This window comes from Pelophylax lessonae (genome assembly GCF_965119305.1).
Source record: "Pelophylax lessonae genome assembly, chromosome: 1".
Lineage (NCBI taxonomy): Eukaryota > Metazoa > Chordata > Amphibia > Anura > Ranidae > Pelophylax > Pelophylax lessonae.
The window spans coordinates 431,895,456-431,916,673 of record NC_138768.1 but is presented as its reverse complement, the minus strand read 5'-3'; the positions used below and the strand labels follow the sequence as shown (position 1 = coordinate 431,916,673).

General features: G+C 40.7%; 1 protein-coding gene across 1 annotated transcript in view; it reads left to right on the top strand.

The window, feature by feature from the left end:
- Positions 1–21,218, top strand: part of HSDL2 (hydroxysteroid dehydrogenase like 2) — an 88,191-nt gene that overhangs the window by 48,016 nt on the left and 18,957 nt on the right. The window contains exons 6-7 of the mRNA XM_082243538.1: positions 11,285–11,388; positions 12,101–12,199. Of these exons, the coding sequence (XP_082099664.1) occupies positions 11,285–11,388; positions 12,101–12,199 (203 nt within the window). The remainder of the gene's footprint in view (positions 1–11,284; positions 11,389–12,100; positions 12,200–21,218) is intronic.

Here is a 21,218-nt window from a genome sequence, read left to right as displayed (position 1 = left end):
TCACTGCAGCCCAAAAAGATTGTGTTCACTGCAGCCCAAAAAGATTGTGTTCACTGCAGCCCAAAAAGATTGTGTTCACTGCAGCCCAAAAAGATTGTGTTCACTGCAGCTCACACACAGAAAAATGGATGTGGATCACTGACACCTGCCTATCTCCAATCCCACACCACACAGCAATATCGATTGTAGTTTGTAGAACACAGTTTCCCTAAAATTCAGCAGACTCTGTCCCTAACAGGATTGAGAAGAGATCGTAGATCAGGATTGAGTGCAGATTCACCCCACCCCCCACACAGCAATATCGATTGTAGTTTGTAGAAGACACTGACCCTATAATTCAGCAGACTCTATCCCTAAAATGCCTACAACTCGCCCTGCCTAAACACTCCGACCTGTCCCTCAATTCTATCCGGACACAAATGGTTTTTTCCTGCCTATCTTTCCCTAATCAGCAGCCAGCACGTTGATGTGTGCTCTGTCCCTGAATCTAAGCAGCATAATGACGCCGCTGCGGCTGCCTCGAACTTATAAAGACTTGGTCACATGCTTCAGACGGCCAATCACAGCTACTGAGACATTTGCAGGCATGGCTGGGATGGCTTAAGGCACACCAGTTAAACGATTGTTGATTGGCTGTTGAAAGCCCGCCATGAAAAGAGCGCCAAAGCATGCAAAACCCGGAAATAAAACGACCGAACACGGATTTTTACCCGAACATACAGTAAAGTGTCCGTGTCCGTGTTCGGGTACAAAAAATCCAATTATTCGGTACGAACACGAATAATACAGTCCGTGTTCGCTCAACACTAGTCTCTATTCAATCTAAAAACGCCTGCACAAAAAACGCCTGTAAATCGCGGTAAACAACGCGCGAAAACGCTATGCTCAGGTGTGAATGTAGCCTTAGGCTTAAATGTTTATGAATGAAATGGTGGCAGTACGTTATGTCTTGTGTTTTAAACGGAGTACGGCAACCTAAGCTTGATCAAGTTTGCTACCCCTACATCTAAGAAGTGGAGATTGGCACCCAGTGTAAAGTGTCCTAACATAGATTGGAGACAATTGGAATTGCTGCACAATGACTGGAAACAGTGACTGATGTCATTACGTGACCCATTTTTTTTTTCATGTCGCGGCTTTATTAACTTTTCAGTAATTAGATCAGTTGGCCTTGGAAATATTTTTCACTTCATACACAGCCTAGGTATTGGCTATTCTGTCTTCATGAAAATTAACATAACTTACAGGCTCATACATGAGCCGTTTTATACAGTGCCTTCAAAAAGTATTCATACTCTTTTTTTTTTTTTTTAATTTTCCACATTATGTTACAACCAAAAATGTAAATGTATTTTATGATAGACCAACACAAAGTGGCACATAATTGTGAAGTGGAAGGAAAGTGATAAATGGTTTTAAAATGTTTTTTTACAAATATCTGAAAAGTATGGCGTGCATTTGTATTCAGCCTCCTTTACTCTAATACCCCTAACTAAAATCTAGTGGAACCAGTTGCCTTCAGAAGTCACCGAATTAGTAAACAGCCCACCTGTGTGTAATTTTAATCTCAGTATAAATACAGCTGTTCTGTTAAGCCCTCAGAGGTTTGTTAGAGAACCCTAGTGAACAAACCGCATCCTGAAGGCAAAGGAACACACCAGTCAGGGATTAAGTTGTGGAGAAGTTTTAAAGCAGGGTTGGGTTATAAAAAATATCCCAAGCTTTGAAGATCTCACAGAGCACTGTTCAATTCATCATCCGAAAATACAAAAAAGTATGGCACAACTGCAAACCTACCAAGACATGGCTGTCCACCTAAACTGACAGGCCAGGCAAGGAGAGCAGCCAAGAGGCCATTTGTAACTCTGAAGGAGCTGCACAGGTCCGGTGGGAGAATCTGTCCACAGGACAACTATTAGTTGTGCACCCCACAAATCTGGGCTTTATGGAAGAGTGGCAAGAAGAAAGCCATTGCTGAAATCAAGCCATAAGTCTCTTTTGTAGTTCGTGAGAAGCCATGTGGGGGGTCAAAGCAAACCTGTGGAAGAAGGTGCTCTGGTCAGATGAGACTAAAATTGAACTTTTTGGCATTAAAGCAAAACGCTATGTGTGGTGGAAAACTAACACAGCACATCACTCCGAGCACACCATCCCCACTGTGAAACATGGTGGTGGCAGCATCATGTTGTGGGGATTCTTTTCTTCAGCAGGGACATGGAAGCTGCTCAGAGTTGACGGGAAGATGGATGGAGCCAAATGCAGGGCATTCTTGGAAGAAAACTTGTTATAGTCTGTAAAGACTTGAGACTGTGGCGGATGTTCATCTTCCAGCAGAACAATGACCCTAAACATACAGCCAGAGCAACAATGAAATGGTGTAGATCCAAGCATATTCATGTGTTAGAACAGTGTGTTAGAACAGCCCAGTCAATGTCCAGACCTAAATCCAATTCATAATCTTTGGCAAGACTTGAAAGTTGCTGTTCAGAAGCTCCTCATCCAATCTGACAGAGCTTGAGATGCGCAACGCTGATAGAGCCATACCCAAAAAGACTTGCAGCTGAAATTGCAGCGAAAGGTAGTTCTACAAAGTATTGACTCAATTGACTCAGGGGGGCTGAATACAAATGCACGCCACACTTTTCAGATATTTATTTGTAAAACAATTTGAAAACCATTTATCATTTCCCTTCCACGTCACAATTCTGTGAAGGTCTATTGTGTTGGTCTAGGATATAAAATCCCAATAAAATGCATTTATGTTTTTGGTTGTAACATGACAAAATGTGGAAAATGTCAAAGGGTATGAATACTTTTTCAAGGCACTGTACATTTTCCTTTTAGTAAATAAATGTGATAGCTGTTGTCCCATAATATTTTCAACATTTAATTTTATTTTCCAGAAAATAAAACTGCCAATCATAAAGAAGCAAAAAAGCTTTGCATCTGAAAAGAGAAAATTAGCTGCCCTTGACCTAGTGGTATTCATTTCCTGTCAGTTCAAATGTCTGTATGAAAAACAAAAGATTAATCTTTCTTATTAAACACAAAATGAATCATCCTTCTGAGTTCCCCATTACACAGATTTCAGATATTTTGTGTTCACTTGTACACAATTTATAGCTGAAAGCTTGTCTAAGCCTAAAACCAAAAATATATAATATATTGCAGCTTACTGATTCTTAGGTATGTTGGCTGCATAAGTGTGTGTGTTGTTGTTGTTGTTGTTGTTGTGTTTTTTTTTTTTTTGTTTTTTTTATTAGGCTTTATTTTACTTATTTTTACCTGATGATCTGGACAGTAACACGCTTCCTGTTTTGAAGGCCCTTTCAGATGGGTCAAATCTATCTGCAATTTTTTGGGCAAATTCAGACTGAACCACAATGTGTTTGTATGTGTATAGGTGGGGGGATATAAAAGAATTTACATCCACTTACACCCAAGTCCATTTATGTCTAAATTCATTCAATCTGACAGAGCTTGAGCTATTTTGCAAAAAATAACGAGCAAAACTGTCACTCTCTCTAGATGTGTAAAGCTGGTAGCTACATACCCAAAAAAGACTTGCAGCTGTAATTGCAGCAAAAGGTGGTTCAAAAAATATTGACTCGGGGTGCTGAATACAAATGCACCCCCACATTTTGTAGATATTTTGTAAAAAAAGAGTTTGAAAACCCATTTTATCATTTTTCTTCCACTTCTGCCACTTTGTGTTGGTCTATCACAAAATTACCCAATGAAATACATTTACGTTTTTGGTTGTAACCTAACAAAATGTGGAACATTTCAAGGGGTATGAATACTTTTTCAAGGCACCGTAGGTTTAGAAAGCTTAGTGAGGGCTATGATTTTAACATTCTTGGCTTTTCTGAAAACTACCCGAGGATGATTAGGAATCCTGGTGGCCAATTTTGAGTCAAATTGTATGATCGTTCAATGTCGATCTAAAAAACACTTGGATGGAGCGGTAACTGAAACTTAAACCTAGTTGAAAAAATTGGACCTCAGGTTCTAGCTTCTGTGGATGTAAACTTGATTCATGAAATTTTACCTAGGCACGTATATCTGCAGCGTTTTCTTCTCCAAGGCCCTGAGTACCGTATGTTTCTCCTGCTCCGTTTGTCGGTTATTAGCACGATAAGTTCTGACAAGTTCTCTGTCAACCAAGATAAAACCAGGCTGAAATTTGTGTCGGGATGGGTGCGATAAAATGATTAGCAGAGAGCTGGTCTATTCACAGCACATTCCTTTCTTCCTTTGCGTATATGGAGTGGGGGTGTGTGCCTTTCCTCTAATCGGCTGTCTCAGTGTCTGTCAAGTCTACACTCCCAGTGCTGAACAGGAAAAGAAAAATTCTAGCAAGATGTGCACTTTCTAAAGAATATACCAAGCTGAAGACAGCAGATACACATGTAAAACTTATGTAGGAGATTTTTCTCATCTCTGTGTATCATCTGAGGCTGTTCACTGGGTATACATGAGGGTTTACATCCACTTTAAATTCCAAGAGATTATCAGTGTATGTACAGTAATACCTCCCATAGGCCATTCGAATCTACTATACACTATACCCCTCCTGGCAAAATTAGGACCCAGCTGTGATGATAGATTAATATATTTTTGATCTCTCTCGATCTAGATGAGGCACTCTGTATGTATTGTCTCATAATATTTTGACCCCTATTATTATTTCCCATTTACAATTGGGTCATGTTTTACTTATATATTTTTTTTATTATTTCTTTCATATGGGTTAATGGTTACGCCGCAAAGGTAAGGGGGTTTATGGATTTTAATACCTTTTTTTGACAGTGTTTTGAATACTAGCACTTGGTTTCCTTGCGACCCCTTTAGAGCCGGTTCACACTACCACGACCAGAAAGTCGCCCCGTGACTTGTTTAGAGACTTGTTTAGAGACTTGTGCACTACTTTGAAGAGACAGACGACTGTCTGTGGGGAATGCCTGGCTAATCTTTTTTCTTCCTGGAAAGTCTGATAACAATTCACTTCAATTAAGATAAGGAGGCGACTCCCATTGAAGTATATGGGACAGTCGGATCACAGGTCGCCTCAAAGTAGTACAGGACCCTTTTCTGAAGTCGGAGCGACTTCAGTAGTGCCAATTAAGACGGCACTGATTGATTAACATTGCTTTTGTTATGTCAAGCGACCTGGGGCTACACAAGTCGCCTCACAAGTCGTGCTAGTGTGAATGGGCTCTTAAACTCATTCCCATGGTATGCATATTTAACTGGGGAGAGTAGCCCTGTAAGTAAGCTGATCAAGAGGAAGTTGCCTCAAAATGCATCCTGTGCATGCTCTGGGTGGTAACGTCACACAGCGGGTCATATTTGTCAGACCTTATGGATGATTGAGGCTCATCTGATTCCAGACTAGGCTTTGCCAGGAAAGTTCTTTCTGAAAGTCGCTTTTTTATCCTCCCCAGCTGCCATGTTCTCATTCTTCCAGCAGTTTCTTATGCTCCTCCGCTTATGAAGCCTTCACACTGTGAACAGTATACCTTGTTTTTAATAAAGCGTTTATTATTGATGATCCTGCACTATGGTCCTTGCGCTGTGTTCCTCCCTCCACCTTTACTTTGTTTACACAGATAGAGTTCCCCCTCCATTGCATGCATCAGCAGACCTAAATTTAGTGTCAGTGATATGTTTAGTATTTGGGCTACCCACCTGTACAGTCTTTTGGTATAACAGATGATGTTGTGTCTTTGCTTTGTGTTGCGTATTTTATATCCTATATATATTTTAGGCTCTTGCAAGTCTTTATATAATGCACTTGGATGCACTTGATTGGACTGAGTGGAGCGCTGTGTGTCTTTGGCACCTAGCAATTTTTTTTAGAGGAACTTCATATAACTAACGGACTAAAGCCCAACTCCAGCTAACACTTTTTAGGCAGTTAGAGAAACCTTTTTTTTTTGTTTTTTTTTTTGTTTTTTTTTAGGAGCTAAGTGAATAAAAGCTGACCATTGTGAACACCTCTGACAGTGTTAGTGTCACTAAACCCACATCATAAAGCACTATCAATAAATGGTGTATTACATGCTGTTTATACTCAGTCACTGAGATTTGTTTTGTGTATTCTGCAAAAAAACTGGTTGATCCTGCTGTTCTCTATCTCCCTCTTCTGTTCATGTCCCCAGTGCAGCTAGGGATTTTGCAAAGCAGTTTTGGCAGCTCTGCACATGCTCAGTTTTTAGTGAGTTTTAAATTACATTTTAAAACCGTTTATTGATATTAATGATTTATTTTTACTTTGTATTCCAAAGGCTGATTTCTTTTTTTTTTTTTTCTGTTTATATATTTTGAGCATGTTACCAGTAGCAGAGGACTAGGAGCCCCTCCTGCTTATGTTTCCCTGCAGACAGGTGGAGAAGAGGGCTTGTTCATGTGACAGCTGTATATCCATTAGGAAAAATGTACTTGGATGTTTATTTTTTAGTTTAAAATAATTACAGTGCCATCATCCATATACAGAAATGGAAGGGACAATGTAAATTAAACAGTGTGTGCTTAGTATCACTTTAACGTATCTGTTACAACTATCTAACTGCTAGTTTTGCTGGACAGCTTGGTCTGGTTAACAAAATTCAAAAATAAATAACTTGCTGGCAGGATCAATAGATTATAAAACAACGTAACAGGAGGGATTTAGAAAAACAAAGACGTGTGTGTTAATGCTATTGATTGACTGCATCACTTATGTAATTTTTTTATTTTGATCATAGTTTTACTTGAAGTTTTTAATTTTCCTTTGCCTTCTCTGGTTCCTCCCTTATCCCCTCAGCATATTAAAAATGTTTTAATAAAAAAAAAAAAAAATGTAGATTTCCATTGTATATCTTATTTTAAATGTGATGTCTTCATTGGGACTCTGTGCTTCTTTATGTGATGCAGACATAGAGCTGGTAGGAAGGGATGGCAGGGTATTGGACATAAATTTCTGAAAACATCACAGCACTCAACCTCAGTACCTCTGTCAAGAAACCTCCGCCCTGAAACAAGCAGTGGGCTGACTCTTTCTTTTTATTTTTTTTTTTTTTTTTATAAAGGGTTGCGTTTTTTTAAACTTTTATGAACCGTACATCCATTGCTAAAGTTCATCAGTAGTACAACAAAACATCTTGGCACGCTGTCTTGTTTGGCATGTTTTTTTGTACTACTAAACTTTGGCAATGGATGTACGGTTCATAAAAGTTTTATTGCCTAATCCTTAAAAAAAAAAAAAAAAAAAAAAAGAATCCGCCCACTGCTTGCTTTAAATACACAAGAAAAGGAAGAAGGGAGGTCCATTTTCCATTTTATCTATACCAAGTAATCTTATTGCAGAAAAAGAGACCAGAGCAGTCACATATTTTATAAAAACGATGCAAAATATTGAAGGCGAAAAATAAACTGTGCACAATATATGTTATGGTCAACAACAGTGCATATATGGGAATAGAAAAAACCAAGGACTATTCTGGAGCCACCGCAGCCTCTTGCTTCATAAGTTAATTTATACATTGGAAGCCTTATTAATCAGATTAGGCCAGAATGAGAGGAAGGGAGGGGTTGCGGATTTCCAGATTAGAAGTAATGGCTTTTTTTTAGCTTAAAAAAAAAATAATAAATGAAAAAGTATTTGTCTCCCTGCAGGAAGAGTATCCTCTTCAATATATCCCAGTAAACAATGTACAGGATTACAAGTATTCAGAATTTGGAGGGTTGTGCTAGCAAAATGTAGTAATTTCAGACCAGTAAGCTTTGAATACAGGGACAGTCCTAGACTATATTATAAATAGAGCCCACATTTCTGGTACATTTAGTACAGTTGGATGATGCGAGCCTACCCATCCGAAAGAGAAGATAGGGAGTATAATAGGAACAATGCAGAACATTTTGTTTGCAACACTATCTCAAGCAGAGATGACCATAGGCGACTACTGTAAGGGCAAGACTTCCTGCCGCACTTCCTCTGAGATCAGGCATGTCCCATCGCCAATTGGACATCGTTCTCTCAAGGTGTTTGGTAGTAGTGTGTATCAGGGATTTGCAGTAAGTAGAAGTAAGAGCGGAATGATTCTTAGATGAAGTTGTACAAATAATATGCCTCGATAGGTGGATATCAGACTGCATTTGTATGCAGATTGCCTTAGATAGCGCCCACATGTGATGCTAAGCCTCTATGATTAAAAGAACTGAAATCTAATAAATGAAAGGGGTGGGCCAGGGACAGTAGGAAAAGTTAGACTATGCTGGGTGTCCTCCGGCCAGGAAATGAGACCAGCTCTTTCTGAGAAGCTATCCTTGTACAGTGAAATCAGAGTAGGCATTTATTGTACAGAGGAGGAGCCAGTCTGTGCAAGGTTAAAGGTAGGGCTGGAGCTCAGCTTGAACCTATGTACTTAGATGCAGTGTAGTTCCGCTTTAAGCACCCCAAAACGAAAATGCTATTTAATATTGAATGTAAAGTCACCCATCCACCTATGTCATCATCTTGAGTAAGGGCAAAAAATTGATGTAGCATTTACTTCCTGAAATCCATCTGCCCTTAGCTCAGGCATTCAGACAGGAGGGCGTGCTTAGCTGGGCGTGCTTAGCTGGCAAAACCCCTCCCCCCTCCTGAAGACTCCTGGGATGAATGACATAATTTACTTAGGCCTTCATAATCACCCAGGCATCATCCTGTAGCCTTTGTCAACTTCCCTCAGCTTTGTTGTGTCACCAGGATACCAATATAATTGTGAAATTAATTCATACAAAAACTTTGTGATGGCGATCCGAGCCAGCAATTTCAGAAACAGGCACTCACTCTTCAGGAAATCGCTCATTCACTCTTCACTCTGACTACTGCATCTGGAGACTGTAGTATTTATATTTACAAGTGTTAGTGAATGTAAAGGCTGTGACCATAGGATTTTTGTCAATTCACTTAAAGATATTTGTCAACTTAATGGAACCTATATTGTGTTTTAGAGAATTATTAGCCTGGTTTGTAACCCTAAGGAATATTGCTATAGTGAATAGTCCATACCCTGTCTGGTGGACTACCATGGATCCTTTGTGTTTCGTCGTCTCTTCTCTTACGTCCCTTAGAAATTTTAGGGAGTTTTGGGGGGTCAACCAGTGTTGGCACTGCTCTCCTCTCATGATTTTGTCCAAGGGTAACTAAGCCATGCAGTAATTCCGAATATTTACATGTATAGAATGTATAATAATGCATTTATTTTAATAGCAGTCAAAGGCCTAAGACCAAGCTTAGGGACACAGCTACTCTCAGGGCCGACGCTACCCATAGGTGAACTAGACAGCTGCCTAGAGCACGCTGCCACCTAGGGCACAGCCAATGCCCCTGGGAGGGAGGAGGTGGGGAAGCATCTGGCAAAACTGACAACCTGGCAGGACAAGGAAGTGACAAGCTGGCTGGCCACGATGGCAGGGATGTATGACACCAGTGGGGGGGTAGCCGCTCCGCTCCCCTTGGGTGACATTGCATAGGCTCTTGCTAGTGACCCAGACAGGGCCTTTGACAGCTCTGTGAGAGGAGCTGCAGTTTTGCAGTGAACAGGAGACGGGGCTGGGGGAGGTTATAATCTCTATCAGTTGAGGGCAGTAGGAGCAAGCAGGCATCGTGAAGCATTAGGCATCGAGCAGGTCTGTGCTGTGAAAGTTTCAACACACACAGGGACATTAGAATAACGTGGGTGGAGGCATGGACACTTACTGTGTGTTCTATGGATGATGAGATCCGCAGGATTTCAACATACCAACCCCCTCCCCCCCACCTCTCAGACAGCTATGCCATCCTCGACATCGTGATCCTACTACATTGCACAGCACACCACTACAAGGCAGCTCTCCTCTTCCAGCCAGAATCCATGCAGGAGAGGGCACACACACTGTACACACTTTCCCATCTGTCACAGCAGAGGTATTACACAGCCCCCAGTCCTGGACCAGTATAGGGGGAGGATGCTCTTAAAGGGGGGCTATGGCCTGGCCAAGGCACATTCCACATTACAATCCCCCTCCCCCAATGACAAAATGACAATATACAAATAGGTGTAAATGCATACAGTGCATGTGTATTCTATATATATTGGATGATTAGCATTTTGTTCAGTAATGCAATAAATGGGCATGTAGAGGGGTAGAGGGGGTTGGGAGAAAGGAGGTGAGAGAGAGGAAAAAAGAAAAAAAAAGTGTAAGAGAAGGAAAAAAAGATAATGCATGAAAGAAAGAGGAAAAGAGGGGGAGGAACAAAAAAAAAAGGGAGAGAAAGAATAAGAAAGAAGGGTAGAGAGAAGAATGGGAAAGCTTAAAGGAGAGATGGGGAAATAAAACCTGAAATTAGGATAGAGAGAGATAAAAGGGAAAGAAAGGAGAACAAAGCGAGCGAGAGTGGTAGCTATAGGGGGTTTAATACTGTACGAGTGGAAAGGACTTAGGGAGTGCCAAAAGTCAGCAGATTAGAGGGTGCAAATTACTTGCCTTGCCCCGGGTGCCGACAACCCATGCTACGCCACTGGATGACAGTGCTGTTTTTGATAGGAGCGGGAGTGATGCTGGCTGCGAGAGTGGGAGTACTACTGGTGGGGGTAGGAAGGAAAACTGAAACAGTGCTGCAGGAGCAGAGATAATGCAGTAGCAATGCTGGCTGTAGGAGCCGGAGTGAATGCTGGCGGGGGTCGGAAGAAGACCTTAGGTAGCGCTTGGACACTTGGTGGTGAATAGGGAATCTTGCTGGCTGGTGGATGAAAACAGGATGGTGGTAAAGACTGTGACGTGGGGACATTGGAAGGCGCCACAAAAATCTCCACCCCCTGCCACCTCCACCATATACACGGGCAGAACAAAGGAGGTGGAGTCAGGAGCAGAGCCAGGGCATGGCAAAATTAGGTTTTGCCTAGGATTTCAAAAATTCTTGCACCAGCCCTGGCTACTCTATGCATCAGTATATTTGGTATCAGTATATATCAGTATATTATATGTTCAGTATATTTGGTGTGTTTGTATGTATTTGTCTTTATAACAGAAATTATTTTATGTGAAACACTTTTGTGAGTACATTTAGTGTGTGGGTTCTGGCGTTTTTTTTTTTTTTTTTTTTTTTGTTATTCATTCTCATCATTTATCATGCAAGATCTTATTTATCAAAATGTCCAACAAGCTTTCTGGTTTACTCATAGCAAGCAGATTTGTTTTTTCTTTATTTTGATAAAACAGGTTACATATATCCACTGCCCTGCTTTTCACATCCTGATATGTAATTTTTTTTCAGATCAAAAGTATGCATCCCACACTTAAAAAGAAGTAAAGTAGCACACATTCTAAACCTTAGTCCTCCACTCAACTTGAATCCAGTTTGGTTTAAGAATCACTGTGGTAAGTTCTAGAGTTTGTGACTTTCTTTTATGTTGTACTAATGTTTTTGAAGTGGTTCTAAATCTTGAAGTTTTTTTACCTGAATGCATTTTCTGCATTCAGTTAAGAAAAAACTTTTCAGTGTGTGCTGCTCTACCCCCAACCCAGCTCCCACTCATACTTACCTGAGCCTGATCTCTGATCCAGCGATGTGTATGAGAGCAGGGGCTCTCTCAGCTACCTATATCGCCATTGGCTCCTGCTGCTGTCAATCACAGCCAGTGAGGAGGGGGATGGGCAAAGAAAGCGAGCATGCAGGAGTAACCCCAGAGCAAGCAGCTTGCTATAGGGTCACTCTGCAAGAGGAGGGAGCCAGGAGTGCTGACAAGGGACTTGAGAAGAGGAGGATTGGGCTGCTCTGTGCACAGAGCAAGTAAGTTTTTTACATGTTTTTTATTTAAAAAAAAAAACACAAAGCTTTACAATCCCTTTGAATACTGTACTAGACATGTACAGAGTAATAGTTGTTGGCAGTGTCCGGTATGATTTCATCATCCATGAATGTAAATAGGTGAAATGTTAAGCCGAAATATTTTAAAGTGGTTGCTTTTAAAATAGTTTCATAATAAACATAAATACTTGAACCCTTTATTACATTTGTTCTTGCGCTATACACACACACACTATGTATATATAATATTTGTGTTTGCATGCTACTTTTTTATTTTCTTAGCATATACCATTGCAAAGTATGGAATGTCCATGTGCGTTTTGGGGATGGCTGAGGAATTTAAAGGAGAAGTTGCTGTCAACGCTTTGTGGCCTAAAACAGGTGAGACGTCACTTCCTCTTTTATTTCCATTTTAAATCATTGTCTTATATTGATTTAGTTGTGTGCATTGCAACCCAGGATTGACCCAAGCAATCCTAATCCGATGAGTAAACAGGCAAGGACTGAATCATTCCAATGTAGGTTTTATTAAATCAGTCGGAAAGTAGAAGCGTGTGTGTGCGCGCGATCACGGTGCTTATGGACTCTCCGACAATACCACGCACACGAAAATGACATTGCATAATGGTGGCATTAGACCAAAAGAAGCTGCCATTGTGGCACAGTGGGAAGGCTGTGGCAGACGCATTTACCCATATGCACCGCAGGAAATTAAGTTGGCATTATAGTTGTGATAACCCAGGCATGTGTGACAGAGAACAACCTTTCATGGGTTATTGCCACCACACTGTAGAGTATTCCGCATATCCTCAGTAGTGAAGTGGCCAGCCAGTTCCTCTGAAAATGTAGGGCTTTCAGTGAGCAGAGGTTTGACCTGGGCAGAGCTGATGGGGAGCGGAAAGAAGTATTCTTCAGGGTGTGCGAAGGGAAAGCTGTCATGCTGCAGCCCTCAAGGTCAATTATCAAAAAACATGTCAGCCGCCCAAGAAATGCCAACAACTAAGGTTGACAGTCCAAAGGGCCTTGGAATTGTCTCTAACTGGTAGTACCCTCTACCCCTGATTGGCTGGCACTCTACGTGTGTGTGTGTGTATATATATATATATATTGTATAGGACGTCTGGGATGGATTCTGGAAGGCAGGTATGTGTCCCCATTATTTTGGTTGTGACCCCTTTTAACCGGCAGTCGCACCTGCAGCTAGGGGGCGAGGGCTCGTCAGCGGGGACTCCGATGCACGGGGAAGGTGGCTCAGATTGCTGCCTGACACCTGCGATCGCTTCACGCTGAGAGAGAACAATGGTCAGCTGTTGTAAACACTTCTATATAGGAACACAGGTCTCTGTGATCATTTCACAAGCCATGCCCCCCCACAGCCCCAAGGTACACATTTAACCCCTTGATCACCCACAGTCTTAACCCCTTCCCTTCGAGTGTCATTATTACAGTAACCGTGCATATTTTTAGCACTGATTACTGTAGTAATGTCACTGGCCCCCCAAAAGTGTCAAAAATGTCAGGGGTTCAATCTGTCCGCCGCAATGTCGCAGTCCTGCAAAAAATCGCAGATCGCCCTCCATTACTAGTAAAACCAATCAAAATACACTTTTTTGCGAATTTTTTTTTTTTTGTACCAAAAAATATGTAGCAGAAAACAAATTTGCCTAAAATGTTAAATTTAGATTTTTACATTTTTTTTTTTTTTTTTTTTTTTTTTTTTGGCAATGTTCTATAGCAGAATGTGAAAAATATTGTTTTTTTTTTTTCACAGTTGTCACTCTTTTTTTTTTTTTTTTGTTTTATAGCGCAAAAAATAAAAATCACAGAGGTGATCAAATACCACCAAAAGAAAGCTCTATTTGTGGGGAAAAAAAGGACGTACATTTTATTTAGGTACAGCGTCGCATGTTGGCGCAATTGTCCGTTAAAGTAACACAGTGCTGAATCGCAAAATATGGCCTGGTCATTAAGGGGGCAAATCCTTTTGGTCCAGAAGTGGTTAACGGGGACAACAAGAGACCGAAGTAGTACTCAGACAATCTCACCCATACAGGGTGGGGGTTCTGTGGTGATCCAATAGAAAGAGGAAAACCGATTTACAGTTTTCCGAGGATTAAGTCCTGGTAGATCCAGTTGCTCAGAGATTTTGGATGGGAGAGAGCCTGCAACCCTGACTATGGAGACTTTGTTCTTGAAAGGTTTAACCTGCATTCAAGAGAGGGCTGAAAAGAGTAGGAAGCAGTCAGAAGGTGTCTGTGAGGTGTTGAGTGGTACAGAACCCATGTGTGAGAGTGGTGTGGACTGTCTGGCTACTGAAACAATGTGTGTGCTCCTGTGGCCCCTTTTCTGGGCCCCTGAAGCATATCTCACGTTTGGGTTGATGAGCATGTGTATTCTTGTCATGAATCATCTGATACTGTCTAAATGCCTGTCAGCCATACTCTGAAATTCTTCAAAATCCGAATATGCTGTACACAGAATATGCCAATAGCGTTCAATACAAGGAAAAACACATGCAGAAAAACCATGATACTGGCTTACAAACAGAATCCCTTTTTGGACAGCAGTATGCAACTCCTGTTTAGTATCAAAATTAGTTTAGATCCTTTTCAAAAATGCCTAGGGATAGCCCCTGCCCTGCCTAGCAATGTAGATTCATCATATTCTAGCATCAAGGATATTTGGGGCATTATCAGTATTGACAATCTGCCTGACGGCTTTATCAATAGATTTTATGAAAAACTTTGGCAAGAATTATCCCCTCTTCTTTTAAACTTTTCAATGCCATCTCACTAAAATGTCCTTTCTTCTCTCAAACTTGGAGGCACAAATATTGGTTATCATGAAGCTAGGGAAGGACCTCACAGACCTGAGAAGCTATCACCCTATATTATTATTGAATGGCAAGATTAAACTTTACTCCAAACTTATCGCTAACCGTTTGCAGCCCTGTTTCCATTCCTTGTGAGGTTTGTGTCTCATAGAGAGGCAAGAGACCACACCCTAAAAACTCTGCATTTAATCCACTGCGCCTGATCTAGAGTGTTCCTCTCTGCCTACCATCAATTTATGCTGAAAAAGTATTAGAATGGTTGGATTGGGACTTCCTCAGACTGACCTTCTCACACATTGGCTTTGATTATTCTTTTGCAGCAAAAATGTTACCATTACTACACCAAGCGCTTGGCTCAGGGCCAATGGCTCTCCATCTTCCAGATTCCCTATCGCAAACGGAATCCTTCAGGGATATCCCCTGTCCATTATTATATGTGAAGACAATAGAGAACCTGGCCATTGCTCTTAGAAATTGGCCAAGTTAAAGGCCTTCAACTTGGATCCTGGGAATATAAATTGGCCCTTATTCGGATAACTTGCTGCTTTATGTTTCGGCTCCAGAAAGGGCCTCCCAGCCATCTCTTACTGAATTTGAGACATTTGGAGCTTTAAGTAATTTTATAGCAAATCTTCACAAGAATAAATTTCTCAATATCTCTTTATTGGCTACAACAGTGACCTCCATCCAATGTTCATTTAAATATCAGGCGGACACCATAAAATATCTGGGTGTGCTTATTCCATACTATCTTTAAACTTTTCACACTAAATTATATGCCACTACTTAAGTCTGATTTACAAAAATAGTGCTTCCTGATGCAGTCCTGGTTTGGTAGGATAATTGTGATTAAAATGAACTTTTTAACCAAATTTTTTGTGTTTTTTTTTTTTTTTCCCCAAATGGTCCTTGATCTTTAACTGAGCACGTACCTGCATAAGCTTAAACACCTCGTCACTAGACTTTTTTTGGCATTATACCCACCCTAGGGTAAAGGAGATGGGGGGCCTTGGTCTGTCTGATTTCTCTATATTATACGGCAGTACTATTGGCCCGTATCTTAGACCTGGTACTGTCAGAAACAATATAAACAATGGGTCACTATCGAGACCCTGATCTCCCTTAGGGACCCTCAGGCTTTTTGTGGGTGCAGAAACTCCATTAAGATCTGAATTGCGGTCCTGCTTTCCTTTGTTAGACACTACAGTATTGTGCTGGAAGAACTCAATAGGCATGTATGCACTTTGGACTACTCCAAGCCCTCTCACTCCTTAAAGAATGATGAAGAAAAAACAATTCTGGTTGCTATGAGTAAACCAGAAAGCTTGTTGGACATTTTGATAACTTAAGGCCCGTACACACGTACCGATCGTCGGCATACAAACGTCGGTGGACGAAGGATCTGCCGATTGTACGCGTGTTAGTATGGTGCCTCCGACAGATGTCTGCGCACAATCCGCGGACAAAAGTCTTTCGTGCAAACATGACAATATTTGTATGCCGACACCAGAACGGACGATTGTTCGCCTGTCAGTACACAATTCGGCCGACAGACCGCAGATTTGCAAGACTGGGCATGCTCAGAAAATAGAAAACACAGGGAAAGTTAACCATTACATGACATCACTTCTGCAGTCGGCGGACAAAATTCTTGTGCTGTCCTTGTGCTGTCTTTGCACTTTTCAGCAGACACCGACATCCCGGGGAGAAAAGAGGAACATTTGTATGCCGACCATCGGTACGTGTGTACGGGGCTTTAGATTTTGCATGATAAATGATGAGAATGAATGAGAAAAGAACTGCCAGAACCCACACACTAAATGTGTCTTAGCCACATTTAAAAATGAGATTAACAAGAAAAGAGAAAAGTATACTAGTAAATACTGTCTTACTGAAGATATGGGTCATCTGTCTTTTGACCTATGAAAATCTCTGTCTCTCTCTCCTGTATCCTCTCCAAGCCTAACATGTTTCACTTTTCAAATTGACTTTGTTAATCTGACAAAGCTCTATTTTAAGGGGGAAACATGTTTTATGTTTGGGTGACTTTATTTATATGGGAGTACCTTCTGACTTTATTTTCATTTACATTCACATGTTTTAATTTTTGTCCTGACACGTTCTGTTTATGGTCATTTACATACCGGTTTATGATTTAAGTTTAAGGTTAAATTTTAGATAGGTGGCCTTTTGGTGCATAGGGAAGCGCACCCTTGTCGGATTCTAGCTATTTTAATCAAACAGTGGGGAGACTCCCTCGTCTCAGATACATTACTATAGCCTTCAGCACTGATTAAGCAGGATAAATACGACAGGGTGTTTGTACAGCAGTCAATCAGTAGATCGACTTTTGTACAAGCACAGTACCCATATATGGATAGAAATTTGTCTGGTCCCTGCTGAACGGGCCAAATTTTTCATCCTCGTAAGGCCAGCTTAAGACAGACATTTTGGAATGTAAAGCAGTTATATTAACAAACTTGGTATTTACCTGCATTCAGGTTTACATAGTTAGGTTGAAAAAAGACACAAGTCCATCTAGTTCAACAATAAAAAAAACAAAAAACAACTATACCATCCCATATACACAATCCTATACCCACAGTTGATCCAGAGGAAGGTGAAAAACCCGAGCAAAGCATGATCCAATTTGCTGCAGCAGGGGAAAAATTCCTTTGCTTAGCAAACTGCAGCTTGGCATTGCATGCTATTAAGCTTATGCCAAAACCCCCAGATCCTTCTTCTCCATTGATTCCCCCAGTTGTACTACCCCTAGTATGTATGATGCATGCATATTCCTAGCCCCCAAGTGCATAACTTTACATTTATCAACATTAAACCTCATTTACCACAGTCACCCATTTAATCAGTGCATTGAGGTCGGCTTGTAAGTTGGAGACATCCTGTAAAGAAGTTATTCCACTGCATAGCTTGGTGTCATCTGCAAAGACTGAAATGGTACTTTTAATCCCAGACCTTATATAATTTATAAAGGTATTAAAAAGTAAGGGTCCCAACACTGAACCTTGGGGTGCACCAATGATAACCTTAGACCATTCAGAGTAAGAATCATTAACCACTACTGTCTGAATGCTGGCTTTTAGCCAGTTTTCTATCAATTACAAATGGATTTTTCCAAGCCTGTAGACTTTAACTTACACGTTAGTCATGTGTGGGGGACTGTGTCGAATGCTTTTGTAAAATCCAAGTATACTACATCCACAGCCACCCCTGTCCAAGGTTTTACTTACCTGTATGTGGTCTTTTATTGAACTCTCCAGTATCTTCCAGACTATAGAAGTTAAACTAACAGGTCTATAGTTACTTGGTATTAATGGAATAACGTTTATTGGAATAAGTACCTCAAATCCTAAATTGTTTTAGAGAACAGTCAGTCTGTCATCAAGAGATTGAAGCTGAAGACAACGTCAAAATCAGAGGATATAAAAACATGTTCTTTTTTTGTACATTTAATTATAGGCCTTTAATTGTTCTATAAATACAGTATCTTTCATCTAATGTATTGATTTTAATGTGAACCTAAAAAATAAAGAATTTATTTTTAAAGGAGATTCATGGGTTCAAAGTTGTACCCTTAATTCCATGCTGCAGCTTCCGTAGTGATACTGCAAACACATGTATACCAAGCGCTGGAGGCATAGATCATGGATGGATTAGTGGGGAGACCGGTGCTGACCTATGCAGCTGTCAAAATACACTTTGGAAAGTGCAAGATACAGACATACACAAAACATAAGACCGCGATCGTCGCCCACAGTGGTTGCTGTAAAAAAAATAACTGCAAGACTGTGAACATCTGCTAGGTATGTAGAGGATAAGTCTCATAATAGTGTATTAGCCGCAATGTGGTGGATAAAAACAGACTTCTTGATAAAAGAGTCAAGTTAATAAAGCCAATGATACCACTGCAAGAGGACGGTGGGCATTGGTGGAAGGGTCCTGGAGCGCCACACCAAGGGCTAATAGAGGGGTGGCACTCCAATAGCCCTGGGGGATGCGATGTTGCCACTTGAAAGGCCAGACGGAGTACAGCGCGCTTGGATGACTACATGGTCATCCAGCGGGCAGGAGCAGAAAGAACCAGCAAAAGCCTTGGGGTCCCAGAGTGGAACACAAACTTGTATAGTGGCCGTGATGATGTGTTTCGCGCGCATGCGCTTTATCAAGTATGTGGCGCTGCATGACCCTTCCACCAATGCCCAGGAACCTCTTGCAGTGGTATCGGTAGCTTTATTACCTTGACTCTTTTATCAACCAATCTGTTTTTATCCACCACATTTCAGCTAAACAACTGTTATGAGACTTTTATCCTCAACATACCTAGTGTGTTAACAGTTCTGCAATTAATATTTCTAACAGCGACCACTGTGGGCGCTGAGCGCCGTCCTTTGTTTTGTGTACGTGTGATACTGCAGCTGTCCCGCGTCGGCTCTAAGACCAAGAGCTGGTTGCCAAATGGTTGTTTGCAGCTGCTCTGCTCCTCACTGGAGCGCCAAGCTGGGAAGAGGCAGGTAGTGTCAGCTTTGACTCTCTCAGCCGCACCCTGAAAGGCAAAGCCAGCTGTCAATCAGGCAGCCAGGTGTTTTTTTCAGCAGCAATTCATTCCTAACCTTATATTGGCAGAATAGGTAAATGTGGAATGAGCTTGTGTATAATCTTCATGGTAGGGCTGAGGGGAAAGAAGGTGGATCGGCAATACTCTTCCATTGTTTAAAATAGCAATACAACATGAAGTTGTCATTGCCCAATAGATTTTGTTTTGTTTTTTGTTTTTTTTTTTTATATAAATTATACTCCTATGTTTAACACAATTTTGTTTTTTGTATGTTGAAAAATGGGCCCCTTGCCAAAATAATTAGTGCATTTTTGCTATAGACAAATCACTGGTTTCATTGTAATTTAGAAAATATAGGTACAGTGTCTTGAAAAGTATTATTACCCCTTAAAATTTTCCACATTTTGTCATGTTACAACCAAAAACGTAAACGTATTTTATTGGGGTTTTATGTGATAGACCAATTCAGTGTCACATAATTTTGAAGTCGTAGGAAAACGATAAATGGTTTTCAATTTTTTTATTTTTTAAATATCTGAAAACTTTGGCGTGCATTTGTATTCAGCCCCCCTACATCAATACTTTGTAGAACCACCTTTCACTGCAATTACAGCTGCAAGTCTTTTTGGGGATGTCTCTACCAGCTTTGCACATCTAGAGTGACATTTTTGCCCAGTTTTCTTTGCAAAATGGCTCAAGCTCTGTCAGATTGGATGAGGAGCGTCTGTGAACAGCAATTTTCAAGTCTTGCCACAGATTCTCAATTTGATTTCGGTCTGGGTTTTGACTGGGCCATTTTAACACATGGATATGTTTTGATCTAAACCATTCCATTGTAGCTCTAACTGTATGTTTAGGGCATTGTCCTGCTGGAAGGTTAATCTGTGTGTTCAGGGTGATGTGCAGTGTTAGTTTTCCGCCACACATATCATTTTGCTTTTAGGCCAATAAGTTCAAATTTGGTCTCATCTGACCAAAGCACCTTCTTACACGTTTGCTGTGTTCCCCACATGGCTTCTCGTAAACTACAAATGGGACTTTCGTTGGCTTTCTTTCAACAATGGCTTTCTTTTTGCCACTCTTCCATAAAAGGCCAGATTTGTGGAGTGCACGACTTAATAGTTGTCTTGTGGTCAGATTCTCCAGCCTGAGCTGTGGATCTCTGCAGCTCCTCCTGAGTTACCCCGGGCTTCTTGGCTGCTTCTCTAATTATTGTTCTCCTTGCCTTGCCTGTCAGTTTAGATGGATGGCCATGTCTTAGTAGGTTTGCAGCTGTGCCATTCTCTTTCCATTTTCAGATGATGTATTGAACATTGCTCCATGAGATATTCAAAGCCTGGGATTATTTTTTCATAACCTAATCGTGCTTTCAATTTCTCCACAACTTTATCTATGACCTATCTGGTATGTTTCTTTGCCTTCATGATGCTGTTTGTTAACTAAGGTTCTCTAACAAACCTCTGAGGGCTTCACAGTACAGCTGTATTTATATGGAGAATAAATTAAACACAGGTGGACTCTATTTACTAATTGGGTTTCTTCTGAAGGCAATTGGTTCCACTAGGTTTTAGTTAGAGGTATCAGAGTAAAGGGGGCTGAATACAAATGTGCGCCACACTTTTCCGATATTTGTAAAAGAAAATGTAAAACAAAATTTTCATTCCACTTCACAATTATGTGCCACTTTGTGTTGGTCTATCACATAAAATCCCAATAAAATACCGTTATGTTTTTGGTTGTAACATGACAAAATGTGGAAAATGTCAAGGGGTACGAATACTTTTTTCACGGCACTGTATTTCGCAGCTTTACGACTTGACTTCTATTGTAAGTGCTGTTTTCTCAGTAAAAATTGTTGAGCAAGAAAAATTCTAAGTAAAAATGCCAGAGCTTATTCATTCAACCTGACACTTTAAAATAATACTTTTGCAAACGACATTCTTAACCATAATGAAACTAAGGGAAACTTATTTTTTTTTAAAATAACATTC